This window comes from Trachypithecus francoisi, unplaced genomic scaffold (assembly GCF_009764315.1).
Source record: "Trachypithecus francoisi isolate TF-2019V2 unplaced genomic scaffold, Tfra_2.0 Lachesis_group3, whole genome shotgun sequence".
Lineage (NCBI taxonomy): Eukaryota > Metazoa > Chordata > Mammalia > Primates > Cercopithecidae > Trachypithecus > Trachypithecus francoisi.
The window spans coordinates 50,787,027-50,800,770 of NW_022681468.1; the positions used below are offsets into that span (position 1 = coordinate 50,787,027).

General features: G+C 36.6%; 1 protein-coding gene across 2 annotated transcripts in view; it reads right to left on the reverse strand.

Moving 5' to 3' along the window:
- Window positions 1-4,597: 4,597 nt before the first annotated feature.
- Window positions 4,598-13,744, reverse strand: part of CGRRF1 (cell growth regulator with ring finger domain 1) — a 28,092-nt gene continuing 18,945 nt past the window's right edge. The window contains exons 3-6 of one of the 2 annotated variants that reach the window (XM_033187988.1): window positions 13,492-13,669; window positions 13,206-13,353; window positions 6,072-6,179; window positions 4,598-5,790 (exon numbers count right to left, since the gene is read on the reverse strand). In XM_033187988.1, the coding sequence (XP_033043879.1) occupies window positions 5,677-5,790; window positions 6,072-6,179; window positions 13,206-13,353; window positions 13,492-13,669 (548 nt within the window). In that variant the 3' untranslated portion in view covers window positions 4,598-5,676. Of the gene's footprint in view, window positions 5,846-6,071; window positions 6,180-13,205; window positions 13,354-13,491; window positions 13,670-13,744 lie in introns of both variants that reach the window. The other variant, XM_033187987.1, reaches the window with a different exon arrangement.

Sequence of the window (13,744 nt, forward strand, 5' to 3'; positions counted from 1 at the left end):
AGTAAGAACGTAAAATGGTACAGCTGCTTTGGAAAACAATTGGGAATTTCCTCAAAAGCTTCAACATAGAGTTTCCATATGAGCCAGTAATTCCACCTGTAGGTATTGAATAGGTCTGGAATAAACCGCTGTGACATAAAAATTATTTTAAGCAGAAGGTATTTGAGTTCCTGAAATCTCTTTTCTGCCTAAAAGAAGAGTCTCCCAAAAGAAGTCAAAATAACTGAAACGTCATAAATCCCCATCTCAGGAACAACCAGGGAAGATTAACTATTATCACCAGAGATAAGATGTCTCCATATCACACCTAAATAGACGTTTGTCATGAAAACTATCATATCTTCCATGTAATCTCCCAAGGGCCCATTTATCTTTCCTGAAAGTCACTGTTTTCCCACAAGTGCCCTTCTCCCTTTTGCCTTCCCCTATTATGACCATATATAAGCCCCAAATAATCACCCCTTTGAGTACCATTCCATTGTGAACTCCTGTTTGTATGTGATTAAAATGTCTTTTCTTTTGCTAATCTTTCATTTGTCAGTTTAATTTGCAGGCCTCCAATGACTGAATCTAAAAAATAGATTAAAAGTTTTTCCTTCCCCACAATATATACCCAGAGAAATGAAAACATATGTCTCTACCAAAACTTGTACCCAAATCTTCATAGCATTATTCATAATGGCCCAAAAGTGGAAAACCCCAAGAGCTCATCAAATGCTGACTGGATAAACACAACATGGTACAGCTACACAATGAAGTCTCATCCAGCAATAAAAAGGAATAAAATACTGATTCACACTACAACATGGATGAACTTTGAAAACATGCTAAGTGAAAGAAACCAGTCACAAAAATCTTATATTGTGTGATTCAATTTATGATTCTACATTTGATTCCATTCCATGAACTATCCAGAATAGACAAATCTATAAAGTAGATTAGCGCTTACCTAGGGCTGGGAGGATGGAGGGATTGGAGATGATTGCTAATAGGCACAGGGTTGCTTTTGGGGGTAATAAAAATGTTCAAAATTGATTGCGGTGATGATTATAAAATTCTGTGAGCACATTAAAACTATTGAATGGTACACTTTGAGTGGGGGAATTGTATGGTATGTAAATTAGATCTCCACAAAGCTGTTTTTAAAAAAGACAAACAAAAATGGCCATGCAGCTTTTTTGTTCACTGCAAACACTTGATCTTAGAGCCCCGAGCCTCCATTAAAGAAGCCTGACTACCCTAAAGCCACCAGACTGTCACAAAACCCAAGCCACATGTAAAGGCCATGTGTTGTCCTAGCTCAGCCCAGCTTTTTCATCCTCACAGCCCAGGCACCAAATACCTGAGTAAAGAAGCCTTCAGATAATTCCAGCCTTCAGGCCTTTGGGTTACCGCACTAGCCATTCAAGTCTTCCCAAATAAGGTTCCAGACAAGCCGATCTGCACCAAAGCCTGTCCCAATACCTGACCACAGAATATCTGAGCACAATAAAATGGTGGTTGTTTTACCTATTCAATTCTGTTAAGAAATACATCACTGTAAAGACCACTCTTCTAGTTTTTCTCCTATCTCACTGTCTACTCCTCAGTCTATTGGTTCTTCCCTAATATCCCTGAATGTTGGAGTATCCCGTGTCAATCCACGGGCCACTTCTGTTCCTATGCTCACTCCCTTGGCGCTCTCACGTGGTCTTTTGCCTTTAAGTACCATGCTAATGACCCTCAAATTTACATCTTCAGCCTGGACCCCTTTTCTGAACTCTAGATTAGTATATTCACCTGCTTATTGGACATTTCTACTGGATTTCTAACTGGCATCTAAAACTTAACAAAAACACAGTTGTTCTTTTCCTCCAAACTTGCTTTTTCCAATCATCCCCATCTCAGTAAACTCCAACGCCCAGCTTTGCAGTCATTGTAAGACCTCTTCACTGCAAACTGGCTTACTCCCTGGCCCCCTTCAGGTCACCACCAAAATTCCTAAAAAGGCCTTCAAATACACAGTAACCCAGTCTGTGTCCCTCACATTCCCTACCTACCCATCCCAGCTTTGATCGCCTCCAAAGCACTTCCACCTGATCCTCTTTTACTAATTGGTCTCTTTCTCTCTCTACTAGAATGTAAGCTCCATGAAGGCAAGTTTTGCCTATTTTATTCATTCCTTTATCCCCAATGACCAAAGATGTGTAATATCTTTGGCACTCAATAATTATTTAGTTAGTCATTGACTGAGTAATCAAATGAGTTCAGGGGCAAGCAGGGATGAAACCAAGACCATAAGTAAAGTGTTAGCCTCAAAAGGAGATATAATACATCTCTTCTCTTGGGGAAGAGAAAAAAAATGTCTACTGATTTTGAACATCTAAGCAAAGAAATGAGAGCCAATCTTACATGGGGCTTACTATGGAGGTCACAAGTGTAAGCACTTTACACATATTCATGGGTGTAATCCTCTCAACTGCCTGTAGGCAGGTTATCATCATTTTATAGATAAGGAAACTGAGGCAGAGTGAGGTTAAGTAACTTCTCCAAGGTGACTAGCTATTAAGTGACGGAGCTGGAATAAAAATCGAGTTATCTGACTTCAGGGTCCATCATAACCTCCACACTGTACTACATCTTGAAGGTCCTTTACTGAGGGTGATATAATAGTGGTGGGATACACAACTTGAAAAAAGTAGAAGAGGTCTGAAATAACTATTTGGGAGTTCAGTAGGGAGTCCATTAAACTAAAGAATTGTTGAGAAGCACTGAAGACCTGGTGGAATTAAACTATATGGTTTTGCAATGGACTCCATTAAGTTGGGAAGAAAGGGCCACAGCAAGAGGAGGTGGCTACTCACCTGTCAAGTCTGCTTAGATGTTGTCCTGGTTCCAAAAGCTGCTACTTTTGAAAAATAGCATCTATATAAAGCAAACATTTTATCTAATAATCCATTGAAATAAATTTATAGTTGTTCTCACAAAATGTCACTACTCACATCTGACAAATTCTGACACAAGACCCTAGGAATCAGTATACTTATTTTTACTTGACGACCTACCAAATCCTTCGTATTTACAATTACTTCAGCTGCAACAAGAACTAAAGGCAAGTTATCTTTAAGTTATGAAAACGATGGATAAATCGATAAACAAAATGTGCCATTCACATCCAGTGAAATATTATTCAGCCTTAAAAGGAATGAAATTCTGATGTAAGCTATGACATGGATGAATGTTTAAGAAATGCTAAGTTTAGACAGACACAAAAGGATATTGTATGATTCTACTTACATGAAGTACCTAGAATAGTCAGATTCATAGGGGCAGAAAATAGAATGGTGGTTGCCAGAGACTGGCGCGGAGGGAGAATGGGTAGTTATTGTTTAATGGGCATGGGTTTCAGTTTGGGATGATGAAAAAATTCTGGAGATGGATACTGGTGAATGTTGCGAAACAATGTGAATGTAATTAATGTCAACTAATTTTACACTTAAAAATGGTTGAAAAGGAAAGTTTTATATATTTTACTTCAAAAGTAGTTATGAAACATGGGGCCGGGCGCGGTGGCTCAAGCCTGTAACCCCAGCACTTTGGGAGGCCGAGACGGGCGGATCACGAGGTCAGGAGATTGAGACCATCCTGGCTAACACGGTGAAACCCCGTCTCTACTAAAAATACAAAAAGTAGCCGGGCGAGGTGGCGGACGCCTGTAGTCCCAGCTACTCGGGAGGCTGAGGCAGGAGAATGGCGTAAACCCGGGAGGCAGAGCTTGCAGTGAGCTGAGATCTGGCCACTGCACTCCAGTCCGGGCCACAGAGCGAGACACTGCCTCAAAAAAAAAAAACAAAAAAAAAAAGAAACATGGAATAAGAATGCAGGCTTGGTGGAATCTACTTCTGATGAGAAACCAACTATGTGTCTAGGACAGTTAAGGTACAAAGAGATCTATAGAGAGGCAGCAGAGCTAGGATGGAGTCTGAATATTCCCCCAATTTACGTGACAAAGAGAGTTTTCAAGATTGTTATACTGCTAGTTAAGAGCAGCAGGAACTGCAGCTTTGGACTACCCTGCTTCCAGTGGCAGGGTTGGAACAGTCTTAGGAACTTCTGGGTTGGGGGCGGGGGAGGCCGCAAGGCGGTGTGGAGGGGGGTTCTAATTAGCCATCAATGCTCTTTTTATGCTCAAATACTTGACATCAGGAGTCTTGACTGATTCTTTGTAGCCCAGACTTTCAACAAGTATCTGGCTCCTACAAGGTATTTATTACATAGCTAGTGAATGTAGATGAAAGTTTGATTTGGTTTATAAAATGGAGAATAGATAACATCTTCTTCAGAGTGCTATACCTGGTTGGAATAGAACTATATAAAAATACAGATATAAAGGCAAGGCATTATTCTTAATACAAACAGGACAAAAAGAGGCTTGAAAAATCTCCCTGAAGGTCACAGTTTATTTGCCATGGGGATCTGCTTTCTTGGTGAGTTAGGGTAATTCTCACTGAAAACATGGAAGGCTCTGATTTACCTTTTTCTTTTAGTCATCTTGGAAAGAGAAGAGGGTGGAGTCTTTCTGCCTACCAAGTTTTTCAATTCTTACAAAGACAGAACAATGGATGAACAAAGTAATTTACTATTCAGAAGGATACAGGGTTTATTTGGAATAAAAATACACTAGAAAAAATAGTTATTTGTTTGTTTTAGCGATTTTTCTAGCTCTCTAACCTTCCCCCTCCCACCTCAGTTCTGGATGGATTTGCTGTGCAGGCAGAAACCTAAGGTAAGGCATGAAAGGTCTCGCAGGTCTTCCCTGGTAGATCACATTCTGCTAATCTAATCGCACTTGACTATCAACTTAATAAATTTAATTATCCAAAAAATCTTATTATCCAAATTTTATATATCTGCCTCCTATAAATGAGTATCATTTTATAATTCACTGAGAACAGTCAAGAATTATATCTTGTATTTATGATTTAAGAACGAGTATTTAAAAACTATGACCTGTATTTATGTAACTATAAGGGACATTAGAAACCAAACAGATGGATATTTATAAAAACTGGTATTTCAGGAAAAGATTTAAAGAAGCTCATTCCAACTCTTTTGTATAAACTAGAGAACAAGCAATTACTTTAAGCAGAATTAAGTTTTTTCTTAATTGCTCTCCAGATTACATCAAAGGTAAAACATTTAGTGATCTTAAGACTTTAACCTCCTAAAATTTTCAATGGATTGCCTTTCAGAATGATTTTTCTAATTAACGTGAGAGGAAATCTAGCTAATAAAAGGCCAAACTCATAGATTCTTTTCAAGAGTTGAATGAATTTTTATGTATCAACACAGATGAATTTCAGTATTCATTTACTAAGCAGAAAGGAATAATCAATTTTTATCATCCATGTACCATACAAATATGAAGTTAAAATAGAATTTTCATTGATGGCCAATACTGTAGATTCCATGTTATAATGAATTCCAAGATCATCAATTTCTGCATCTTTAGTAGAAAGTGTACTTTTCAGTGTTACAATGTCTTCAAAGAGTCTTCGGTTTGTCTTTATCTTTGCTCTTTTTGACTGCAAAGTGCAAAAGATTCCTGAACAAACTGCCTGCACATTGGGCACTGCTGAAAATACTTCACGCAGCCATCACACAGGCAGGTGTGTCTGCATGGTAAGAGCACCCAGTTCACAGTCCCATTCTGGCAAACAACACAGTCCTTGCTGTTCTCCTCCGATGGCTCAACTTCACTTTCAGAGAGTCCCACCTTTTCCAACAAACTTCTGTCTGTGTTTTTTTCTTCTGAAGAGGAATTGTTGGAGGGAGTGAAATTATTATTTGCAGACATGAAAAGTTGCTGAAAATCAAAGACATAAGTTTAAAGATTATTATAAATAACAATTACTCTTTAAAACTGGGAGTCATAAGATGCTCAAAATTTATGAGCTAGCAAATCCAATTGCAAAGAATAGTTATCTTCTATAATTATTAACTGAAAAATATAATCATCTTTTCATAAATGGCCATTCTTTGAAACTCTGTAAACAAAAGAGACAGAGATAAGACTACAGAGTATGACTTACCTTAAGATCATGAAATTGACCTTGAGCCAAGAGTAAATATTGATACAATATTCTGCAGGATAGTTTATAAGTCCTATCAGGAATATGAATCACTGACACCATGGAAATCTAAAATAAAAATTGAACACTGGTCGGTACTTAAAATCTTTACATTATTTCACAAATATGTGAAAAATGATTTTCAACTGCTTCTAGACACTTTGTCTTCTGCCAAAAAAAAAAAAAAAAAAAACGCTTCTCAAAAATAAAAGGCTGATAAATTAGAAAACTTGCATCGATCTGATTAAATTATAATCACTGCAGAGGAATCGGTTACTGACATATTTTTGGTAGAGTTATTTTAATTGTACTCAAATTTACAAATTTAATGTGATCACAATGGACAAAGGAATCTTTGAGAGGACTAAAAAAGGAAATGAAGGAGAGGAATTAAAGTCAGTATTAAACAGTCTTTTAAGAAGCTTGGACGTACGGGGACCAGAGAAAACACTTTTGTTTAGAGAGCTACATGCAATGACTCTAAAATTCTCATATAGAAAAATGAACACAAAAGAACAGCTAGAAAAATACTGAAAAGAGAGAGCTATGAGGGCGACTAGCCCCATCAGATAATAAAACAGACTACAAAGCCTTTAAAATTAAAACAGTATGGTACTGGCACATGAATAGACAGATGGATGAAACAGGATAAAGAGTCCAGAAACAGACCTAATTATGTATAAAAATATAATAAAGGTGTCATGTCAAATCACCAAAGAGCTTTTTTAATAAACAGTATTGGGACAACCAGATAGCTATGGGAAAATATATATAATTAGATGCATTCCTCATAAGAATAAACTCCAGATGCATAAGAGATCTAAATGTAAAAAATAAAACTGTACAAGTACTAGAAGAAAATGAATAAATTCCGGCCGGGCGCGGTGGCTCAAGCCTGTAATCCCAGCACTTTGGGAGGCCGAGACGGGTGGATCACGAGGTCAGGAGATCGAGACCATCCTGGCTAACACGGTGAAACCCCGTCTCTACTAAAAATACAAAAAAAAAAAAAACTAGCCGGGCGAGGTGGCGGGCGCCTGTAGTCCCAGCTACTCCGGAGGCTGAGGCGGGAGAATGGCGTGAACCCGGGAGGCGGAGCCTGCAGTGAGCTGAGATCCGGCCACTGCACTCCAGCCTGGGCAACAGAGCAAGACTCCATCAAAAAAAAAAAAAAGAAAATGAATAAATTCCATTTTAGTCTCAGTGTAAGGAAAGACATTAACTATGACTCAAAACCCAGAGTAAATACACTTGACTATATAAGAATTAAAAATATACATGATCAAAAGCACCATAAACAAAGTCAAAACACATGACGAACTAGAATATTCACAAGGTGTGTCACAGATTAAAGGTTAATATTCCTAATTTATGAAGAACTTTTAAAAACTGAAGAAAAATGGCCAAAATCCTATAGAAAAATGGGCAAAAGACATGAACAGACAATTCATAAAAAGATATAAATATGAAGCATGACCATATTAAAAGATATTTAATTAAAATTAATACTGCACCACTGTTCACTCATCAGAGTGACAAAAATTCAAAAGCTTGTCAATGAACTCTGTGGAAATACACTCTCATATATTGTTGGTTTTTTTACAAAAAGGTACAATTCCAATGGCAATATCTAACAAAACAACATGCATTTACACTTCAACCATACAATTCCAACAATATTAAGATATGTATATACGGATTATTCAGCATAAGATTATTTGTTACTACAGAATACTAGAAACTACCCGAATGTCCAAGCACAGCAGATTGGCAGAATAACTATGGAATATGCATAGCACACACACAGTGAGGTGCTATGCAGCTATTTAAAAAAAAAAGTGAAGATAATCTCTGCAAACTGGTGTGCAGTGATTTCCAGATTTTCTGAAGTGAAAAAAAGCAAAGTACAAAACAGCATACATAGCATAGAGAATGTGCTATCTTTCGTGTAAGAAAAAAGAGAAAATAAAAAATGGCGGATAAATCGGAAAACAACAATTATCTCTAAGGACTGGGGTGTGTGGGAATGGAGTGGAAGGGATACGGAAGAAAACAACATGAGTATATTTCTTGGTAAGGTTTTCTGACTTTTGAGAGAATCCAAGTAATCTATGGACACAGTTTGACTACAAACCCTCAGTTTTGGCAGGAAGCACAGGGAAATGGCAGTTTGAACACCAAAATAATTAAATTCAGTCATGAGTTATAAAACACTGGGGGAAAAATTCATGAGGCCATAGAGACAACAGATAAGCAAACAAACAAATGGGAGAGACAGGAAGTCTCTTGCTTGTTGTAGAATGCCAAGAACTGACTGGAGGGAGGGCTGGAGTTGGAAAATAATTATTTTGCAACCATCACAGTAAAGATGAAATCTGGCAAGAATCATCAATGGATGTTAAATCTAGGACAAAAAATTTTTTTTAATAAAAAGCAGGATATTTACATGATCTTACAGTGCCTCCTCACAGACCAAGGGGGAGAAAAAAACAGAAGAGTGTAGAAAGCAGATAACACCTTGACTAAGAGATCAAAATTAACATGAATAATTAGAGAAAAGAGCATTGCATGCTTCTAGAGGCGGCACTCTGAAAACGACACATCACCCGGGCAGCTCACTGGCTGCAGCTGCATAATTTTGATCTGATCATAAGAAAAATCAGACAAACAAAATGAGAATCTTTTAATTTACAAAAAGGGTATGTGTGTGTGTGTGACTATACCCTTCAAAAATGCTCATGTCATAAAAGACAGGGTATGGAAATGTTCCAGGCTAAAGGAAGCTAAAGATCCATGACAAATACAAAGTCTGGCTCTAGACTAGAACCTGAACTGGAGAAGAAAATTGGTTGTGAATTGGATAAAATACTGTATCAATGTTAAATTTATAAAGAAGATGACTATACTGTGTTTATATAAGAAAGCATCCTTATTTTTAGGAAATATGCACTGAAGTATTTAGGGGTAAAGAATCATCATGTATGCAACTTATTCTCAAATCATTGATTTAAAATATATATACTATCATATATATGTGTATGTATAAACATATGGGCAGGCTGGGTGTGGTGGCTCAAGCCTGTAATCTCAGCCCTTTGGAAGATCACGGTGGGAGGACTGCTTGAGCTCAGGAGTTTGAGACCAGCCGGGGCAACACAGTAAGACCCTGTCTTTACAAAAAAAAAAATTTTTTTTTAAATTTAGCCTGGCACAGTGGTGCATTCCTGTAATCCCAGTTGCTTTGGAGGCTGAGGCAGGATGATCACTTGAGCTCAAGAGGTTGAGGCTGCAGTGAGCCATGACTGTGCCACTACATTCCAGCCTGGTGATAGAGCAAGACCCTCTCTCTCTCAATCAATCAATCAACACATACATACATACATACATACATACATACATACATAAATGGGCGAACAATAATGCAAAGGACAGAAATGTTAACAATAGGAGATCCAGGTACAGGGTATATGGGTGTTCTTTTACTTCTTTATTTTTGCAACTTTTGGAAATTATGTACAAATAAAAAGTTTTAAAACCCTACATTAGCTGCAAAAACACAATATTCTTTACAAGCTTATAAAGATTTATTAATTTAGTAATGACATCAGAGGCTTTTAATACTAAATCAAAATGACAGGGTTAGTAGAAAATAGTAGTTACCACTTCATACTAACAATTTTGTTGGCTGGGAGCAGTGGCTCACACCTGTAATCCCAGCACTTTGGGAGGCCGAGTTGGGTGGATCACAAGGTCAGGGGTTCAAGACCAACCTGGCCAACATGGTGAAACCCCATCTCTACTAAATATACAAAAATTAGCCGGGCATGCTGGTGCGTGCCTGTAATCCCAGCTACTCAGGAGGCTGAGGCAGGAGAATTGCTTGAACCCAGGAGGCAGAGGTTGCAGAGAGCTGAGATCGCGCCACTGCACACCAGCCTGGGCAAAAGAGCAAGATTCTGTCTCAAAACAAAAAAAAACAAAACAAAAAACAAGCCAATTTTGTCATTTGATTTAATATTAAAAGCCTCTGAAGCTATTATCATACTAGTTATATATGTAGCTGTGGGTAAATATTTGATATGAAAAAAATGTTCGAATATACTATTAAGTGAAAGCAGGTCACAAAATAGTATAAAATGTATCATTTTAGCCTGTTTTTTAAAAATTATATATATAAAGATTTGGAAAGATACAAATATTCACAGTTATTATTTTTGGATGATAGAATATAGATTATTATATTTCTCTCCTTTTGGCTTATCTACACTTTCTAATTTTTTTTCCTGACACAAATGTATTATCTGAATAATACAGGAAAAAAGCCAATGTAATTAAGTAAAAATGAAAAAATGTTAAAGTCAAAATTTTGTAGTAACAATTCCTGCTTTCCTTGTTTTAACCTAAAACAACAAACTGGTTCCTAATTGTACTACCTAAATATAATTCTTTGCTGTTAAAATAAAAATGATATTTTAGTAATAAGTTTTTAAAAAAATATATAGTCCCTGACCCACAGATAAAATACTCAAAAAACACATATGAAAAAGAAATAGGAAATGGTCCATTTGCTTTTAAAATTATAAACAGAGAACATTAATACAAAATACACTAATAAATGTATTTGAGTGCCAATATTACCCCCAATCTGAGAAATGAGAGACAAGGGAAGCAAGGATTAACAGAAAAAAAGGAGGAGCCCACAGATGACAATAAAAGACATTCAAAAGGACCCAGACACAGAGACATACACAAAGTACAAGAGAAGACGGCTGTTAACCCTTGGGAGACACTCAGGCTCCCCTATGGGAATAAGCCTCCCATAACTACAGCTGGGCCACACAGTCTTCATCCAGTGTGATCAGGGACCTGATAGCAAACCCTTCTCTGGCCTACAAGGCCACTGAACTGAAAACACACATACAGAAAAATGGTTAAAATGGCAAACTTTATGTTATATATATTTTACCACACAGATACACAATCACTCCCTGTTTGGACAGGGGAAAAAAGTTAGAAAAAAAAAGACCCTGAGCACCTAGAGTAGACAGCACTATCAGTGAAGGGAAAAGGAATGCAAGGGGGAAGCTGGGAGGGAAAATGACTGCGATATGATCCTTTGGTGTTGAACCAAAGGAAAAAGGAGAACAGAACCCAAGAAACTTAGAAGAGAGGGCACACACAGTGGGGGCAGAAGGGCTTCCTTACCCAAGCACACAGGGTCAAGAACAAAGAAGCTGGAAATAGGAGACACCAACTCAACATGTTTTATTTATCGCTAACTGAAACGGAGAGAAAGGAGGGAGGAAGCCAGAAGGCCTGTCATGCACACTAAGGTACATGCAATGTACAGCTAAGGTGTTTTGCTGTCAAGCTCTGTGAGGTTCATTAACACTGCCTAGTATGACTTTTTTTTTTCTTTTACTTATTAAACATTTATTGAACCCCTATTATGCCCTAGGCGCTGTACTAGGTTCTGGAAATACACTACTGCTGGTATGACTTTTGTATTTTTATTGTATATATTTAAGGTGTACAACAGGATGTTATGATATATATATTCCAAATATATCTAGTGAAATGGTTATATAATAATGCAAATTAATATATGCATCATCTTACATAGTTACTTCCACTTTTTTTGCATGTGGCAAGAGCACCAAAAATCCCAAAAGCAATATCATATTAACTATAGTCCTTATGCTGTACATTAGATCTCTAGACCTGTTCATTTTATATATCTGCAACTTTGTCTCTAGTGACCTACATATCGCCATTTCCTTCCCCTCTGCTCCCCGTGACTTGGAAAAAAATAAGCTGACCTCAGCTCAATGGAACTTCAGTTTGAAAATATTAAAAACCAAAAACCTAGATGCTTAACTGCAAATGAGTAAGGAGGGTCTAGATTTCCCAAAGAGTCTGCACCTTCCAAAGCTCAATGTACACTTGTTGCAGGAAGATATTCCTGCTAAAAAAAAATACACTCAAAAAACAAAAACAAACAAACAAACAAACAAAAAATGTTCAGAGTCAAGCCCTTGTTCCACATCTTACTGCCTGAATGACTGGGATTTTTCTTGACTCTGTTTCAGTCTGTAAAAGGAGAATATTTGCCTTGTCCTAAGAAACCAGGTTGTTGGAAGAAAAAAATAAGTTAATGTTTGTGAACGTACTTTGCATATTACGAAGTATCACAAAACAATGTTACCATATGTTTATTAATGAATAATCTATATTAAACACTTTAAAAAAATAGTCAATTGTGTGTAAGGACATTTTTACCATGATACAATTTCATTAAAAGTTTATTTCATGTCTAAGTTTCTATTATACTCGGATGATTGTCGAAGTTTCAGTCCTCTTAGATCTCTAAGATACTTTTAACTTCCTAATAGGAATCAACTACCAGACTGATACTTAGCACATAATGAGAAAAGGAGATTATTATAATTACTGAAAATACAGGGACCAGACATATAAGATATACGTGCAGCAGGGACTTTGATGGAAACAAGGTGACTGCAAGCAGGCAAAAAAAAAAAAAAAAAAAAAAAAGAGTGGATACTATCTTAAAATTGAGCCCTTTAGATCATTATTATGCTTATTTATTCAGTGCTAAACATGTTCAGAATAAACATGCTTCCCAACAGACTGTTTTTACACAGCAAATATGACAGAATACAGAATGATGAAATTAACTTAATTCAATCATTATATATCTTTTATTTTCCAAATAAAGTCATATTACTGTGATCCATAAGGCAAAAAATGAGTCATACTCTGAAGGTGCTGTTACATATATAAAAACCAAATAGGTGTATACAACCAAATAGGTGTTAATGATGAAATTAACTTAATTCAACCATTATATATCTTTTATTTTCCAAATAAAGTCATATTACTGTGATCCCTAAGGCAAAAAAATGAGTCATACTCTGAAGGTACTGTTACACATATAAAAACTAAATAGGTATATAGTTTCTAAGCCAAATGCACATCCTCAGAAATTAAAACAAAACTTTTTCTATTTATCAAATAATGAAGAACCACCATTCAAACCACTTAAAGGTAATGCTTCCAAATTTTTCAATTACTTACAATATCATAAATTTCCCGGTCATCCTCATCAGCTAAGGTCAATAGCGCTACCAATGGATAGCGAGATCTGGGCACTGTGCCAAAGTCTTCAATTTTAGTATCTCTTGGTAACTGGCAATATATTTCTTCTTTGCTATCCTTTTTAATACTTTTTGAAAATGTAAAGGCAAATTGCCACTATAACCATAAGAACAAAAATATACCAAAAATGATCAGTAAGTTAGCACACTTTATCCATAAGAAGTCTAAGTTTCAGTGCTGATGGGTATATCAGATAAAAGGATACAAATACTGTTCCTGATAGAGATATTCACTATACAGAGCATCTTCTAATGCTTGGGGAGTGCTTATTCTGAAGCAATAAACATGCTTCTGCAGAGCTTCATATAATTTTTGAACACTGCACCCCCAGTAGCATGTAAGAAGACTATCTTCAAGGCAATCTGTTGTCAAGGTTATGCCAGCTGTAAAATACAAAGGAGAAAGAATGAAAGTGATTTAATGTAACTTCTAATACAATCATACAGGGTGAGGAACAA